The sequence below is a fragment of the Trichomonascus vanleenenianus genome (assembly GCF_965637985.1).
Source record: "Trichomonascus vanleenenianus strain CLIB 3782 genome assembly, contig: TRVA0_036S, whole genome shotgun sequence".
In the NCBI taxonomy this organism is placed as follows: domain Eukaryota; kingdom Fungi; phylum Ascomycota; class Dipodascomycetes; order Dipodascales; family Trichomonascaceae; genus Blastobotrys; species Blastobotrys vanleenenianus.
In genome coordinates this window covers 98,510-114,148 of record NW_027481851.1, presented here as the reverse complement: position 1 = coordinate 114,148, position 15,639 = coordinate 98,510, and the positions used below count along the sequence as shown (strand labels likewise).

The 15,639-nt window shown below is 50.2% G+C and overlaps 7 protein-coding genes across 7 annotated transcripts; 3 read left to right on the top strand and 4 right to left on the bottom strand.

Annotated features, from left to right (window-relative positions):
• Positions 1 to 2,173: 2,173 nt before the first annotated feature.
• CDC12 (septin CDC12) lies at positions 2,174 to 3,347 on the top strand (the record flags this gene model as incomplete). Its single annotated transcript, XM_076686360.1, has 2 exons — positions 2,174 to 2,214; positions 2,261 to 3,347. 2 exons carry the CDS (start codon positions 2,174 to 2,176, stop codon positions 3,345 to 3,347), a joined length of 1,128 nt encoding a protein of 375 aa, XP_076539433.1.
• A 368-nt stretch (positions 3,348 to 3,715) lies between these two features.
• On the bottom strand, positions 3,716 to 4,672 carry RPC34 (DNA-directed RNA polymerase III subunit C34; the record flags this gene model as incomplete). Its single annotated transcript, XM_076686359.1, has 1 exon — positions 3,716 to 4,672. The coding sequence occupies one exon, from the start codon at positions 4,670 to 4,672 to the stop codon at positions 3,716 to 3,718; it is 957 nt and encodes a 318-aa protein (XP_076539432.1).
• A 1,320-nt stretch (positions 4,673 to 5,992) lies between these two features.
• TRVA0_036S01002 (uncharacterized protein) lies at positions 5,993 to 6,952 on the top strand (the record flags this gene model as incomplete). Its single annotated transcript, XM_076686358.1, has 1 exon — positions 5,993 to 6,952. The coding sequence occupies one exon, from the start codon at positions 5,993 to 5,995 to the stop codon at positions 6,950 to 6,952; it is 960 nt and encodes a 319-aa protein (XP_076539431.1).
• A 488-nt stretch (positions 6,953 to 7,440) lies between these two features.
• TRR1 (thioredoxin-disulfide reductase) lies at positions 7,441 to 8,406 on the bottom strand (the record flags this gene model as incomplete). The annotated part of the gene is made up of 1 exon (XM_076686357.1): positions 7,441 to 8,406. One exon carries the CDS (start codon positions 8,404 to 8,406, stop codon positions 7,441 to 7,443), a length of 966 nt encoding a protein of 321 aa, XP_076539430.1.
• A 1,851-nt stretch (positions 8,407 to 10,257) lies between these two features.
• On the bottom strand, positions 10,258 to 10,713 carry YPT35 (Ypt35p; the record flags this gene model as incomplete). The annotated part of the gene is made up of 1 exon (XM_076686356.1): positions 10,258 to 10,713. The coding sequence occupies one exon, from the start codon at positions 10,711 to 10,713 to the stop codon at positions 10,258 to 10,260; it is 456 nt and encodes a 151-aa protein (XP_076539429.1).
• Positions 10,714 to 10,911: 198 nt separating this feature from the next.
• Positions 10,912 to 11,406, top strand: TRVA0_036S00936 (uncharacterized protein; the record flags this gene model as incomplete). Its single annotated transcript, XM_076686355.1, has 1 exon — positions 10,912 to 11,406. One exon carries the CDS (start codon positions 10,912 to 10,914, stop codon positions 11,404 to 11,406), a length of 495 nt encoding a protein of 164 aa, XP_076539428.1.
• Positions 11,407 to 11,759: 353 nt separating this feature from the next.
• Positions 11,760 to 14,876, bottom strand: TRVA0_036S00914 (WD40 repeat domain-containing protein; the record flags this gene model as incomplete). Its single annotated transcript, XM_076686354.1, has 1 exon — positions 11,760 to 14,876. One exon carries the CDS (start codon positions 14,874 to 14,876, stop codon positions 11,760 to 11,762), a length of 3,117 nt encoding a protein of 1,038 aa, XP_076539427.1.
• Between the last annotated feature and the right edge of the window lie 763 nt (positions 14,877 to 15,639).

Genomic DNA, 15,639 nt, shown 5'->3' with positions numbered 1-15,639 from the left:
TCCCGTGGCGAAGCGGGGGGTTCGATAAGAGCTAGACTGCTGCAGATTTTGGTACTTTATCGTCGTCCTTTAGTAGATCTGTGTAAGTATATCCCTGTTACCACGGCATGTATATATGGTACGGGTAATGTGTTGCCGAGATACTTTCCAATTTAGTACCCGGGAATATACGGTACTACCATGTAGTCTCTTTTACCTCAGTCTTCCATGTTACAGAATCCGTTCATTCTTTTTTTTCTTATCAGGAAGAATACAGTACCATGCGGCCTTATATGTTATATGCTCAGATAACGAATCTAGCTACGTTGTTGGAGAAAAGCTTGCATAAAACATTAATTACATCAACTGTATCCTGAAATGGTATCTCTTATACATGTATATCTGGTCACCTGAAACACGCTAGGACGTAGCGATATAGATAATGTATCTAGGTAATTATAAGAATTGTTCGAATTATATGCTGATCTCATAACGACAGTCAAGCTGAAAGACTCATGTCATTGTATGGCCAAAGTGCCCGAATAATCACTCCTCCATGTCACTTACCATGATACTACCGACATCTGAGTTACATTGCAATATGTAAGAAACACGATGGCCGCGGTCAATTGGCTTTTTTGTTGGCATGTCTACTTCTGAAATACCATGGTAAAAATAAATTAAGCACACTGTCGCTAAATGTAACATGTATCCTGTGTTGCTGCGTTATGACCAGGTATTATTATTTATCCACAAACATTTCAGTACAGTGTACGGTAGCTTCCTAAATCCGTTTTATTTAAAGAAAACCCAGAATACTGAATACCATATTTGTTCACTTGCTTAAACCTCTATCCGACATATCATATTTTCGATGTCTGTGTACCCTTACGTAAAGTGATAATGCCAAAAGAGTCAATTTTCTTAATACGGCACCTGGTAATTAAAAACCAACATTATCAATTGGAACTAAGTAGGTACATCCTGAAGCCTATAATTGATTGCATCATTTTTTATGTCCCTCATCCTAACAGTAGTCTACCGCTGAGAATATTGACTCCATCTGCTCAATTTAGAAATCTGTTATATCGACGCTGTATTAGGAATCTCATGTGCTTAGATTACTTTCCCTTCTACCTAGGCGAGAGCTTACATCCCAGTAGATAATTAGGTCAGGTTTGAATATATTGACCGAGGTTCTCAACAATAACCTTACAATAAAAAAAAGAGATTCATCAACAATAGACTAAAATAAAAAAGAAATTGAAGCCTTTTTACAGCACACCCGGGAACAAGCAAATAAACCACCGGTAGTCAAGAAGAATTGGGAACCGGAAGCTCTATCAACTGATGAAGGGTTAACATGGTCGTGGAATAGCCAGGAGCCGCTCAGGAGTACAAAATGAGTGCTATGGAATGTTAATATCAAGGTATTGTATAATAACGGTTACGAACGACTATAACTAGAAAGAATCCTAATAAGGAAAAAAAATTAGCATCAGACAGGGGATAATATCAACATAACGCTACTGGTACATAACGCACCAGTCACAAAGATCAATTGTATGACCACATTCCAGCTGTAATATGTGATAAAATTTGCAATGAGAACATACGACTGAGACTACAAAAATAAATCCTGGTCAGATAACAAAAGAATATCAACTTGATTGAAATGCATGTACCGGTAATCGAAAGCATGGCGATTGGCTTGCCAAAGACGTATCTTGAGGAACCAAAACCCATGGTACATAAAAACATTGAGCTATATTTACAAGGAAAACAATCTATATTTATCATTTGAACTGGCTCTAACCATGAGTGACACACAGAATTTCAAGTACACATTATGGTACTGTACTACCTGGTACCCGGGGTACCGGTACATTGAGGCGAACTCACTAACGGAAACTGTTTGTATATGTCCTGCCACGACCCCCGCAAAGCGAAGCTATCACAGATTTGGGGGAAACTTTATCAGTACCATCAATGGAAGCAATCGTTAACAATTGTTCAAACGAGGTACTTCGGTCCCCCTGAGAGGAAGGTCGAACGGCTTGAGAGAGGGGGGTGGTAGAGTGAGGCGGGGGGCGCGCGACTAGCCCCTCGAGAAAATCACCGACCCCCTGGTTCCAGGTCGCGTTTTGGACACTTGGAAGGCTTACCATTTTACATTTCGTAGAAGACTGCGACAATGACTGCATCTATCGGCATTGTAAACCTACCTAACCAAAGGTAAGCACGACCGAAAGGGAAGCAGGAGAGGACTAACGTTTTTTAGGTACAAAATCGTTGCAAAGAAGGGGGCAACGTTCACCGTCATGCTCGCCGGCGAGAGCGGGGTGGGCAAGACGACCTTCATCAACACGCTGTTCTCAACGACGGTTAAGAACTACGTGGACAACAGCCAGCGGTTCAAGCAGCCGATCAAGAAGACTGTAGAGATTGGCATCACCAAGGCGGAGCTCGAGGAGAAGGGGTTCAAGATCCGGCTCAATGTCATTGATACCCCTGGATTCGGAGACAACGTCAACAACACGGACGCGTGGAACCCAATTGTCGAGTTCATCGACGACCAGCATGAGAGTTACTTGAGGCAGGAGCAGCAGCCGAACCGGCGGGACCGAATTGACATGCGGGTGCACGCCTGCCTCTACTTCATTCGACCGAGCGGCCACTCGGTCAAGCCACTGGATATTGCCGCCATGAAGAAGCTGTCGTCGCGGGTCAACGTTATCCCAGTCATTGCCAAGGCAGACACGCTGTCGGCCAAGGAGATCCAGTCTTTCAAGGAGAAGGTGCGGCAGGTGCTCATCGCCCAGGGCATCAACGTGTACAAGCCAACCGTAGACCAGGCCGATATTGCGGCCAACGGCGAGGAGGCGGCGTCTGCTCTTATGGACGCCATGCCATTTTCGGTCATTGGCTCTGAGAAGGAAATTGAGACGGCCGACGGCCGGCTGGTGCGAGGGCGGCAGTATCTGTGGGGCGTAGCGGAGGTGGAGAACGAGGAGCATTGCGACTTCATCAAGCTGCGGAACGTTCTCATCCGGACGCACATGCTGGATCTCATTTTGACCACGGAGGAGCTGCACTACGAGGCTTACCGGCAGCAGGAGATGGCGTCGCGGCGTTTCGGCGAGGCGCGGCCGAAGCGACTCGACAACCCCAAGTTCAGAGAGGAGGAGGAGAGCCTACGGCGGTCATTCACGGAGCAGGTCAAGGTTGAGGAGCAGCGGTTCAAGCAGTGGGAGAACAACCTTATCAACGAGCGAGACAGACTCAACAAGGACCTGGAGGACACTCATTCCGAGATCAAGCGGCTCGAGGCCGAATACGAGCAGCTGCTTAGCAGAGTCAAGCGATAATTTATTAAGAACTACGTTAGTTTTGAAAAAGATTGCTCCGTTGTTTTATGTTGGTTCAACTATTGGTAATGCCTGGATGTTACACATTCCACATATACCAAATGATCAATTAAGTTTGAAGCTGTAAGACAAATCAGGCATTTGAAGCTAACTTATAGTTAAGACGAATTAGAGTAGCAGCGGAATACTAATACACCTAGATATTATAGTAACCGCTATACTACAATACAGATTTGCGAATGGTAGATTAACAACGCATACTACGGGTAACTAGGCATTACAACTATTGTTGGTGAAAAACGTAAATGGGGTCCCTTGTATAACTCATTTATTACAGAATTAAAAGAGTATGAATAAATAAAAATGCGTTATACTCCGTCGCGGAGCCACTCGTCATAATACTCGCACTCTGCCGGATTCACCGGCCCATCTGGCTCGCAGATCGAGAATACAGGGCACTGGCCGCACGGAGCCTCGGTGAAGCCATCAAGCTTCTCCACAAACTCGTTGCCGGCCATATATTCGGCAATTGACGGCCAAGTAGCCTTGTAGGTCATTCCGCCATCGTGCCGCTCAAGCTTATCATCATAGACGAGAACCTCGCACAGAGACCGCACATGGGTAAGCCCCAAATGGACTCCGTCCTTCATGACCTTGGAATTGAGCACAAAGTCAAGAATGTCGCCAACATTGGGCAAACTCTTTTCGTGCGCAGGGTATACTTGCGGCTTAGACGCCGATTCGCTGGAAAATGCAGTAGGAAAAGAGCAGTGTGCTACGTACTTCCAAATAACCAGCATGATCATGTCAATGAACTCAACGTCGAGCTCACCATCGGACCACCACACACCGCCGCTGACATCGTTGGACGGCTGCAAATGGTACAGCATGTAGATCTTCCGCGTAGAATGGTGCACGGACTTGATGAGCTTGATATACCGTTGGTTCTCTAAACTCTTAATGCATCGCGACACAACGGCCTGGTGCAGCTTCGTCCGCTCTTTAATGACCTTGGACCAGGCGCCCTGGCGCCCCGCGGCCTCAATGACCTGGTAGACCAATGCTTCGTCCTGGGACATGGACTTGATCTTCTGCGCATCAGCCACGTTGATCGCCTTGAATGCAATCTCACTTCCCTGCTGCACTACTTGCAACAGATGCTGGTTCATCAGCTCCTGGGCCATCGGCATCAGCTGCTTCGTATCGGTGAGCCCTGCCAGAGCCATCATCTGCTTCTGTGTGAACGCCTCATCGGTGCCTTTCTGTATCAGCACCTGATGCAAATTCGCCGCTTCAGGCGATAGTCCTGCAAATTCTGCCGACATGATCTGCCTTCTTTTTCCCCCAAATTGTCCCCAAGCTGAAGCTGATGTCAAGCCTGCTGGTATTGATCTGAAAAAAAAAGTATGTTGGCGCGTGCTATGGAATACGGTGATGATAAGGCACAACTGTATATTCCGGTATGCGGCTGCGCAGATCGTCGAGCCGCACAACTAATCGTTACCCCGCCGTACTTTTTATTGGTGCATCCATGGCCACAAGCACTTCATAGAGGAAATACTTATTTAGTTAGGAGATCATGCCTATCAGTATATTATCATTCGCGTGTGTATTCCGTGAAGGGCTAGTCAATTACCCCCGAGCTGGCCTGGAGGCCAACCCCCCAAACCCCCGTGGCTCCGGAGAATCAGCTACTTACGGCGTTGAGTAGAGGACAATTTACGGCTAGGCAGCTATCCAATTATAATTAGATGCCTAGTGACTTTTGAGTTGATATGATAAGGCGTACTACTATCTGTTACCTTGATCCAGATATCAGGGGGAAATTCATATTTTACAATCGAGGAGCTATGGAGCCGATTGCCAACCGACATCTAGACGATTCCATCAGGACAACTCATCGCCTCGTCATTCCTTTCTCCCCGCGCCTTGAGGATGATATTTCCTCTCCGTGTCGCGGGATTCCGGCCATTCGGTACAATCTTCAACGGCATGCCGTTGAGACACATCAAGGTGAATTCGTATTTTATACTGCGGAACCATGTGCCGATTGCCAACCAACATCGGGATGGTTCCATCAGGACAACTAGCGGTACAGTTCATCACGTAGGCATTTTTCTTTCTCCCCAGGACAAGAGGATGTTATTTCCGCTCTCCATGTCGCGAAATCCGAGCTATTCAATGCCGATCTTCGTTGGACGGCATGCCGTTGAGCATACCATCGACCAAAGTCGAAAGACGGGGCTCAAGAAATGCAAAAATGAACTAATGCAAAGAGGAGGGCTGCTACATGTATTTCCATTTCCTACAATACTAACGTCCGTTCAAGAGCCTCACCGAGCCCCGAGATAGACCGATACCCATACTGAGACCATAAGATAGATGGCATGACAACGATTTAAGTCCGTACTTTAGCTATGCATTGACTTGCAGATAAATAAAACTCCGCAAGGGCTGGGGTGCGTAAATCCGAGCCGAGCCGCACGTCAAATGTTTCAGACACACATAAGTTTTCAGGTTTTGTACTTTCAAAGCTTATTATTTCATTGCTCTGGCCAAGAGACACTAGGCCGTCTCATCAAACCATATATAATCCCTCCATTTCCCAGGAATATATCCTTTATCTACAATACGAATATATCATAATGTTTGTTACCGGTTTCAGCGATTGGTGCCAGTTCATGAACCATTTTATTGCTGGAGAACCGGCCTTTAAAGAAGACAGCTACCCGGACCTCAGAGGTAAGGTGTATATCGTCACTGGAGGCTGTACCGGTATTGGTTATCATGTCACGCGGTATTTGATTATGAAGAACGCAACGGTCTACATGGCTGCGCGGAACCAATCGAAAATAGACGCTGCTATTGAGTCCTTGACGACAGAGTTCCCCAGCGCTAAGTTGGACTACATCATTGTCGACCTCGGGGATCTGGCTAGCATCAAGCCTGGTGTCCAGAAGTTCCTTGATAAGGCAGTTCGGCTGGATGGCGTCGTGCACAATGCCGGAGTCATGACCCCTGAGCCAGGATCCAAGACGAAGCAGGGATACGAGCTCCAGCTGGGCACAAACGCAATTGGCCCGTGGCTTCTGCAAAAGTTCCTCGACGACGTTCTTATCGAAACCGCCAAGAAGTCGCCACCAAATTCTGTGAGGGTTTTGTGGGTCTCGTCATCTGCCCATATGATGTCGAAGAAAGGCGGAATGAACTGGGATAATCCAAACGAGGGCAACAAGTGGGGGCTCTATGGCCAGTCAAAGGCTATTAACATCATGCAGTCCATTTTGTGGGCGCAGCATCACGAGGGCTCGGGCGTCGTGTCCCTTAACTGCCATCCGGGGAATATTAGGTCAGAGCTGCAGCGGTATGCATCGAAGATTGAGGGGACGCTAATAAAAGGCCTCCTTTATGACACCAAGTATGGTGCGTACACCGAGCTCTACGCAATGCTGAATCCAGTGATTACCACAGAAGACAATGGACTTTATGTGATTCCGTTTGGCAAGAGGGGCAAGGCCCGAAACGATATAGTGCAAGCTGCTCAGGGCGAGGACGGCCAAAAGCTCTACAATTGGCTCACCGAGCAGGTCAAGGACTATTTGTAATTCGAACTACTGACTGTTTTTGGGATTTAATAAAACTAATTCTGACTACCTCCTCCGCATATTACAACTAAGAGGGCCCATTCGAGAGCCAGCCCTGGAGCTCCCGTAGTTGGGGGCTCTGCCCCCAAACCCCCCCCTCCCCCGTCACAAGAAGCTTCATATTAACCAGCTCTTCGCAGGACGGAGTATCTCGGGGGTCGAGGAACTGGTTCCCCTATTACGGTGCTAACAATGTCGGTTATAGTAACAACGTAACATGCTTTTTGTTACGCTGTAACAAACTCCCGACTTGTAACAATGCTCTCGTAACGTGATGCGTAACGTATGCACTGTTACAGCTCAATCTCCGCGAAGCGGAGTCTCAAGGGATTTCGGGGGGAAGATTGGTCCCTCCATGGCATACTACCAGGGAGCACGTATTGAACGACTTGAGGGAGATCCGCAAGGCGGAAATGATCGTAATAATTAATCTATAGTCATTAAATATTTTATGCTTCCTCCTCCTCGGAGAGCAGCTTCTCGCAGTCGAGAGCGGCCATGCAACCGCTGCCAGCGGAGGTGATAGCCTGTCTATATCGCTTGTCCTGGACGTCGCCGGCGGCAAAGAGGCCCTTGACAGAGGTGAGGGAGGAGCCCGGGATGGTCTTGACGTAGCCGTCCTCGTCGGTCTCGACCTGGCCCTTGACGATGGAGGTGGCTGGGATGTGGCCAATGGCGTAGAAGAGACCGTTGGCCTCAATATCGCGCTGCTCCTTGGTGATCACGTTCTCGACCGTCAAGTGAGAGAGCAGCTTACCATCGCCCTTGGCCTCCTTGGCGACCGTGTTGTAGACGATTTCAACCTTGGGGTGAGAGGCGAGTCGCTTAGCCATAATATGCGACGCTCGCAGCTTGTCTCGTCGCACGAGGACGTAGACCTTAGAGCCGTACTTGGTGAGGAAGAGCGCCTCCTCGGCAGCAGAGTCACCGCCTCCGACGACGACAAGTGGCTTGTTTCGGAAAATGGGCACAGCACCGTCGCACACAGCGCAGGCAGAGATGCCCTGCTGCCAGTACTTGTCCTCGCCCGGCAGGTTGAGCCGCCTGGCGGAGGCGCCGGTGGCTAGGATGATGGCGTCGGTGGTGTTTGGCTCGGCATCCTCGTTCCACTCGGTCCAGTACTTGAAGGGTCGCTGCGACAGGTCGACCTTGGCCACCGTCTCGGTGATGATCTCGGTGCCGAACCGCTCAGACTGCTTTCGCATGTTGTCCATGAGCTCAGAGCCGAGGATGCCATCGGGGAAGCCCGGGAAGTTCTCAATATCGGTGGTCGTCGTGAGCTGGCCGCCAGCGGCGATGCCGTTGGCCAGCATGCCCTCGTAGAGCGTTGGCTTAATCTCGGCCCGCGACAGGTAGATCGCGGCGGTGTGAGCGGCAGGGCCCGAGCCAATAATGACGACGCGGTTGTGGACCATTCTTTGTTGATCTGCTGGGTTCGTGGTAGATGCTATTAGGGCGGCAGAGGAGAGGACCACTCGAGGGTTCGATGCAAATTTGCGGAAAAACAGCTTGGGGAGCGGAATCTTTAAATAAAAACGCAAAAGCCTGGACGCTCTAGGAAGAAAGGCAGCTCTTATAAATGTTAAGAAACAACAGTTACACTGGTCTTGGATTGGGGAATTTTTTTCACCGTTTCTGGCTGCCAATTTGTAAGCCGCGGCTCTCTCCGAGCGGGTTCTAGATTTCGCTGAGTCACGTGGACATTCCCGGAATCACGCCGCGGCTGGCTAGGGCTGGCTCGACGGAGGGCCAATATTACGCTGCGCTACTTAAATTTTTGCATATTTCAGTGCTAATGGTCTTTATCTATTCAGCTACTATGCTGATATGTGATTATTGTCATCCTTCAGCTCCTTTCGAACATTCTCAAACGACAGCCAAGGTGTTATGCGTAGTGTGGCTGTGATGGGCCGGGCCCGGAAACTGCGTGCCGAGATGGGAAAGGCACTGATTGATAAGATTTCAATTACTAACCGCCAACCGGTCCAGAATGGCGTTTAAGAAAGGGCCCCTGCTGCATCTATATACTGTTCTAATCAAATTACGGTACCGTGTTAACCGATTAACTAACCGAGTCGTCCTGGGGTCCAGCCCCCAAACCCCTGTGGCTCCGCTGCGCGGAAAATCAGTGTAACGTTCAAATCGCATTCCTCAATATGCTGCTGATGCAGGATTGGATTGTGAGTGTACGCGGAATTGATGAATCTGCTTTCTGACTGGCCTAGTGTATGTAATGTAATGTAGTTGACTGGCTTCTACCATGTCATTTTCCACCGCGCATTCTCGATTGGATGTGGAGAGTGTACGCTGAATTGATGAACCTATTTTCTGACTGTAGCTTATTGCATAGTATGGGTGGCTGGTTTCGACCACATCATGTTCCTGCGTGCACTCTTGAGCGGACAGAAAAATATAAAAGCCCCCTGAGTTTCCCAAATTTTCTCCTTTTTTTTTCTTTTCTGTCGCCGGCTTGTAAACCGCGTCCGTTAATCTAGTTTCATATTGTCCGATGACGCCCGAAGCACACACATGTGTAGTTATGGATGCTAGTCATCCAGGGCTCCTCTAAAGTACGCCGTGGTCGGCTGTACCCGGACTCTCCAATTTGAAGTACTGATCATATTGTTCGAGCACGCCCAAAGCACACACAAGTGCGATTGTAGAAGCTAGTCATTCAGGGCTCCTCTAGAGAATGCCGTGGTACCCACCCGGATTCTCCAATCTGAAGTACGCATCTGGTTTGCTTTTGCTAGTCGACTTCGCTTGCGCAATGCAATACAGATTGAAGTCATATGGCTGATTTTGCCCAAATATGGGATTACCTTTTGTAAGATTTTTGCGTTCGGGGTCTTTCAAGGGTTGGCTTTTATTAGCCGTTCTGTTTTACCTTTCGCAAAAGCCGAGTTTTGTAGCGGTTGTTCTGATTGTAGCGGCTGTTGGATCTGCTGTCTCTTTCGTGAATTGATTATCTGGTCAGAAATGTTTTTTAGCATTGGCTTTTTCACCTCTTAAACATTTTACTGTGCAATTTGTAGTTCTGTAAACCCTCCGCGAAGCGGAGCCAAGGGGGGTCTGGGGGGCCAGCCCCCCAGTAGTCTACTCTCGACTAGTGTGACCCTTGTAAAGGGGTCAGGGGACTCCTGAAGAGTCCGGTCGAGCTGCGAAATAGCTTTTCTGCTTCGCGGAGCCTCAGTGGGGATTTGCGGGGACTGGTCTCCCCAATTGCGTTGGTATAAGCTGGTACAGTAGTATAATACATTAGCGGGTTAGGAGCGGATAAAGTCGCGGACTTCCTTGGCGGATGCAAAGACGGGGTTGAGTAGTATACAGAGCAAGAAGTACTGCAGACCGCGTCCCCTGTGGACTAGAAACGGTTCGTGGAAGCGCGAGACAAACGACTTGGGAGGCAGGTCTGGGATCTCGTTCATGCGCTCGGGGAATTGGCGTAGGAGCTTGGCCCGGAGGGTGTCGAACTCGCTGTATCGCTTGGCGATCTTGATCTCGCCATTGCTGTGGTCGACCCCGGCCGGCGAGCTGACGGTTTCTATGCGCACGAGCCATACGACGTAGGCACCGATCTTCGTGCTCCCCTTGATGACCTCGTACTCGTCGATGTGGACGTCTTTGGCCCACACCCGCCCAGCAGAATTGTTCTCGGCCGTCTCGTCCACGAGGCTAATTGGCTCCGGCGGCAAATAGTTCAAGCTGTCCTCGTCACTCATTCTCCATTTTTCCCCTCGGTTCAGGCTACACCACACTTTTATCGTGGGCTGACAATGTTACGTCGTGGTTAAGCTGGTTATCGGGGCTACGTTGCTACCTGTACAGGTAGGGGGGAGCGGATAGGCGGTCGGGTCGCGTCTCCCAACGACGAAAATTAATCGATTTCGAACTCCGAGCACAGACGAAGCGTGGTGGAAATGGCGGACTTTCTGAAAGGCAAGGTCACCCCCCTGAAGCAGATGTACCACAAGTGGAGGGCGCTCAAGTCGGTGCCCTTCCGGAAAAAGTGGTTCATTGGCTATGATCTCGACGGCAACACGTTCTGGGAGTTCCAGAACTACAACGACCCGCTACGAATGCGCCGCATCGTCGAGTACAAGGCGAAGAACCTCAACTACGTCGACTACAAGATCCCACCGCAGTGGCACCAGTGGCTGCGGCACAACCGGCCGGCATCGCCGACGCTCGAGGAGCTGGCCGCCGACAAGATACGCCAAGACGCACTCAAGGGCCTCATTCGTGAGGCGGATGAGCGGTGGAAGAGCATACCACTCAAGAAGGAGTACCAAGACAAGCAGGAGGTTGTGAATCCGGCGGACCAGAAGAGTAGGGGCAAGCAGATTGACCATTCTTCGGCATCTGGAGACGATTTCCAGCCACAGGGGTGGAAGCCTGGCGCTAGCCGGCGATAATAATGCGTATTATTGTCATTAATTGCTTAAATTGATATACTGTACATAGATCTCCCCGTCATGCATTTTTAAAAAACTACCTTTCAAGGGTGGTCACTTTCGAAACAAACAACTTTCCAAGATTAATTGATATTCCGGTACTATACCTATCCATCATGCATTTCTGAAGCACCCAGGTAAAGGCTTTTCCCAGTTTGCTAGTTCGAAATAAGTACTAACTATCACGATATTTACCCGTGGTATTACCGTTATTAATTATTAATCGATATGGTACTGTACATAGCTCTATCCATTCATACATTTTTCGAAATAAATAACTTTCAAAGGTTGTCAGTTTCGAAATAAATACTTTTTCAAGGTTTGTTAGTTTCGTCTTCCGGCTGGTTCTTATCGACCGAGCTGAAGGCAGATTTGCTAGTTTCGTCATCAAGCTTGCTCTTGACAACCGAGATTAGCTGGTCGCTAAATACCTCAAACATCTGGTCAAGCTTGACCCGCTCTTGGATTGTCCCCTCCAGCATCCTCAAGGTCAGTTTGAGCTCCTGCTTGAGCTTCTCAACCTGCTTCTGGCCCACGACGCTCGACCGCACGTACCCTTTCTGCTGTTTGTACTGCTCGCGGAATCGTGACAGGCCGCCAATTAGACTGTCTATTTCGGTCGTTTTGGTCGCTACTGGAGACCGTCCCAAACGCGGAGTCCGGCTCTCGCTCATCGCGTTCACAGCGTTCTGGCTCTCCTCCAACGGACTCGACTTGCGCGGCCGCAGCTCACTCAGACTCTTGGACGGCTGAAGAGACCTCCTCAATCCGAGGCTGCTCTCGCGGCGCCCCAATTGCCTCTGGCCAATGGCAGTTGGAGTACCTGGAGTGCTCGAAGCGATTGGAGTTGGCGTCGCGGGAGACCGCAGCTGCGACAACGTAGGAGACCTGTTGACCACTTTCGACTGGGTCGGCGTTTGTAACTGCGGAGAAGAAACCTGGGGCAGGAAACGGGATAATTCAGCTTTGGACAGGACTTTGCGCGCCGGCGACGCTCGATTGGGGCTACGACTGCCATTGAAGCGGTAAGAACCACTTGTAGGGCTCCGATCGTCGTGCTTAACTCGCCACAGGAACACGCATCCATCAAACCCGCTACTGACAATAATGCATTCTTGAGCGTCGCTTATCCAGGCGACGCCGGAAACTCCTTCGGAATGCCCCCAGTCCGACCCAATGACAGTGCCTCCAGGATGCTCATAAATACGAATTCCCTTGTCGTGGCCCATTCCCGCCAGGTACTGCTTGCTGTTGACGACTCCCATAGTTATGGACTGGAGGCTAATTGTGTCGTGGTTCTCATCGACTGTGCGGTAACCGGCGACAAACTCTCCAGTGACCTTGTACATGAGGATCTGCTTGTCGCTGGACACGACGATGTTGTCGGTAAGGGGCTCGAGACACATATCTAACGGCGTGCTTTTGAGGCTGATGACGTTTGTGCTATAGAGCGCAAACTCTCCGTCGTCACCATTGTCGGCTATGGAGTGGACATTAACGGTGCGGTCTGTGGAGCACGACACAATCTGCCGGCCTGATTTCGTAAAGTACACAGCAAGAATGTTGCCTTTGTGGGACGGCAGCGTTTGGTGGAGCTCCCAGCTGTTGTCACCAAGCTTGGCAAATACCTGTACGGTGCGATCTCGGCTACAGCTAGCAAACAAATGGCGCCCTGTTTTGACGTCGTAGAAATAATCCATTTCGACGACCCGCGATCCATGGGCATTGAAGTGGATGGCCTCCTTAGGGTCTGCTATATCAACGATTTGAATATCGCCCACAGTATCGCCGACGAACAAAATACCCTCCGAAGTGCTGAGACAGGCAATTGCCAGCTCAGCCTGTGGTTGGCGTGGCCTAATGATATGCTCGCTCAGGCACACGCCTTGATTGTTCCAGATACGCACCTTGCCGTCGGCCGACCAGGTAAGGAACTTGTCCTGGCTCTCTCCCACAGCTCTAATTCCGCGCAGCTCTTGTGCATGAGTGCCAATGATGCTGTCCGCTGAGACGGGAGACGATGAATCGTCGGCAAACTCAATGACTTGGACCTGTCTCCACGAGGAGAGGCCGACCACATGTCTGGCCCTCCACAGTGCTACGGCGCATATATCAACGTCATCGCCACTACATCCATTCACGACATTAATGGGCGGCTCTAAAAACGCAACAGAGTCGTTAGGGGGTTGGTTGGCTGCCGGAGCGCTCTGTTTGGGTTTCTGCGGCGACCCAGTAATGGTCGATGATAGAACCGACTTGAGCTCGAGCGCCTTACACAGGTTATTTGGGCCACCGAGATAAAGCACGCCGTTAACCAGGTCAACGTCAATCGAGCTGATATCGCTGCCAGTTGCCAGCTTTCCATGAAGTTCGCATATTCCTCCGGAATTGGCCTCCACTGTGACCAGCTCTCCTCTATCAGTAGCCACAATGGCCATATCCTCGCTAAGTACAGCAATGGTGACAAAATTCGACTTGGAAAAGTCGTTGAGCACGACATTGCGCCCCTGGAGCACCGTTGCCGTGGCTTGGAGTTTTGGCGGCTTTAGATTGTCAACCTTCCACACGCGAACATGCCGGATACCAGTCGTAATAAGCCGGCTCGAGTTGATCCACTTCATATCGTGGACCATTGAGATGCACCTGTTGCTCGAATGAAGCTGGACTGTCCCTTCTTTGAGTGACAGGTACCATACATGCAGGAAGCCGTCGTTGTAGTTGCCCAAGCTTGCAAGATACTTGCCGCAGGGCGAGAACGCGAGGCACTTGATTCCGTAGCGATGCTCGCTAAGAATGGCCAGCGGTTTTGTCGTCGACGCATCACATGCGGTGGAGTACACAAAAATGTGCGGCTGGTGGCCCGACTCGCCTACGGCCAGTAGCCTACCATCTCCAGACATGGTGATGCACGTAGCCGTCTTCATCTTCTCCTTGACGGGAGTCGATTTCGTCGTTAACAGATTGGTTAGGTCCTCGCCACTAAGGCTCAAGCTCGTACCGTGGGACGGCGAAAACGACCCTCCTGGAGCACTGCCGTTGGCGCCAGTCGGCTGGGGCCCACCGCCGTAGTTGGAGGACTGAGAAAGGAGGAACCCGTAGGCGTCCCGGGCGCCGTGGCCATACAGGTACTCTCCGGGCCATTGGACGACGGTCGCCTCGGCGGCGGACTGCTGGATCGCCTGGACGAGCTTGGCCGAGGTGCAGTAGAACCGTTGGTCGTCGATGCGACTGGTCACCGAGTCAAGGTGAGCAATCACTCCCCCGGCGCCGGCCGTATAGGCGACCGAATTCCCCACGACGCAGAAGGTCGATTGCGACGCAGCCGTCGTGCCAATGATGCTTTTCGCCCGGAGCACAGGCTTGCCGTCTGCATAGCTGGACCGTTTCAGCTTCTGGAGGACATGCGGAGAGGCTGATCGAGGGGACGCCATTGTCCGACACTCTCAATCTGATAATAAGCTCTCTGGAATATTATTTACACCCAAATCCAAGCTGATTCAAATGTTTTGGTGTAGGGAGAGAGCGTGGATATAAAGGGGGGAGGGGGATCCTGAGGAATGAGCGATTCCAAGCGGTCTGGGATCACCGCAGGTTTCTTCGATCTTTGAATCGCTACCTGCAGCGGGAAACTTAGACCAAACCAATTGACGTGCAGATGGCTTCATCAACCGTCCTGCGCTTCTCCTTTTTTATTTTATTTTTATTTTATTTTATTTTGAAAGGAACGATTTGCTTGATTTTATTGGGGCTTGGTTTGTTTGTTTTTATTTTTCACAGCCGGCATAATATTTTTTGCCCAGTAGCGGAAGGGTTATAGGGAGTAGACAGCCGCTGTGTTAACGACAATCTCCAGCAGAGCTACTGGACCACAGGAGATTCGGACCGGCCTTCGAAAATTGATCCGAAAAAGGGGGCTCAGAAGCGGTGTCCATCACGAAAAAGGGGGCATGCGGCGTCCAACCGATGCCTATGGCATGCTGGTCCCCGGAGTGAATGATATTAGCATGCCGCACGAGATGCGGCGCCGATTAAAGTGAAACAATGACGTACCCTAGACCCTTTATCCCTTTTATGGCTGGGCGTTGTAGTGGCCAAAACGCGCAACTGTTAAAATAAATCAGCGCAATAAATGAGAGCGAAACTGGGGCCTTGTAGACGGCATGTAGGCATATAGTCTTTGGCATGGCGGAGGAG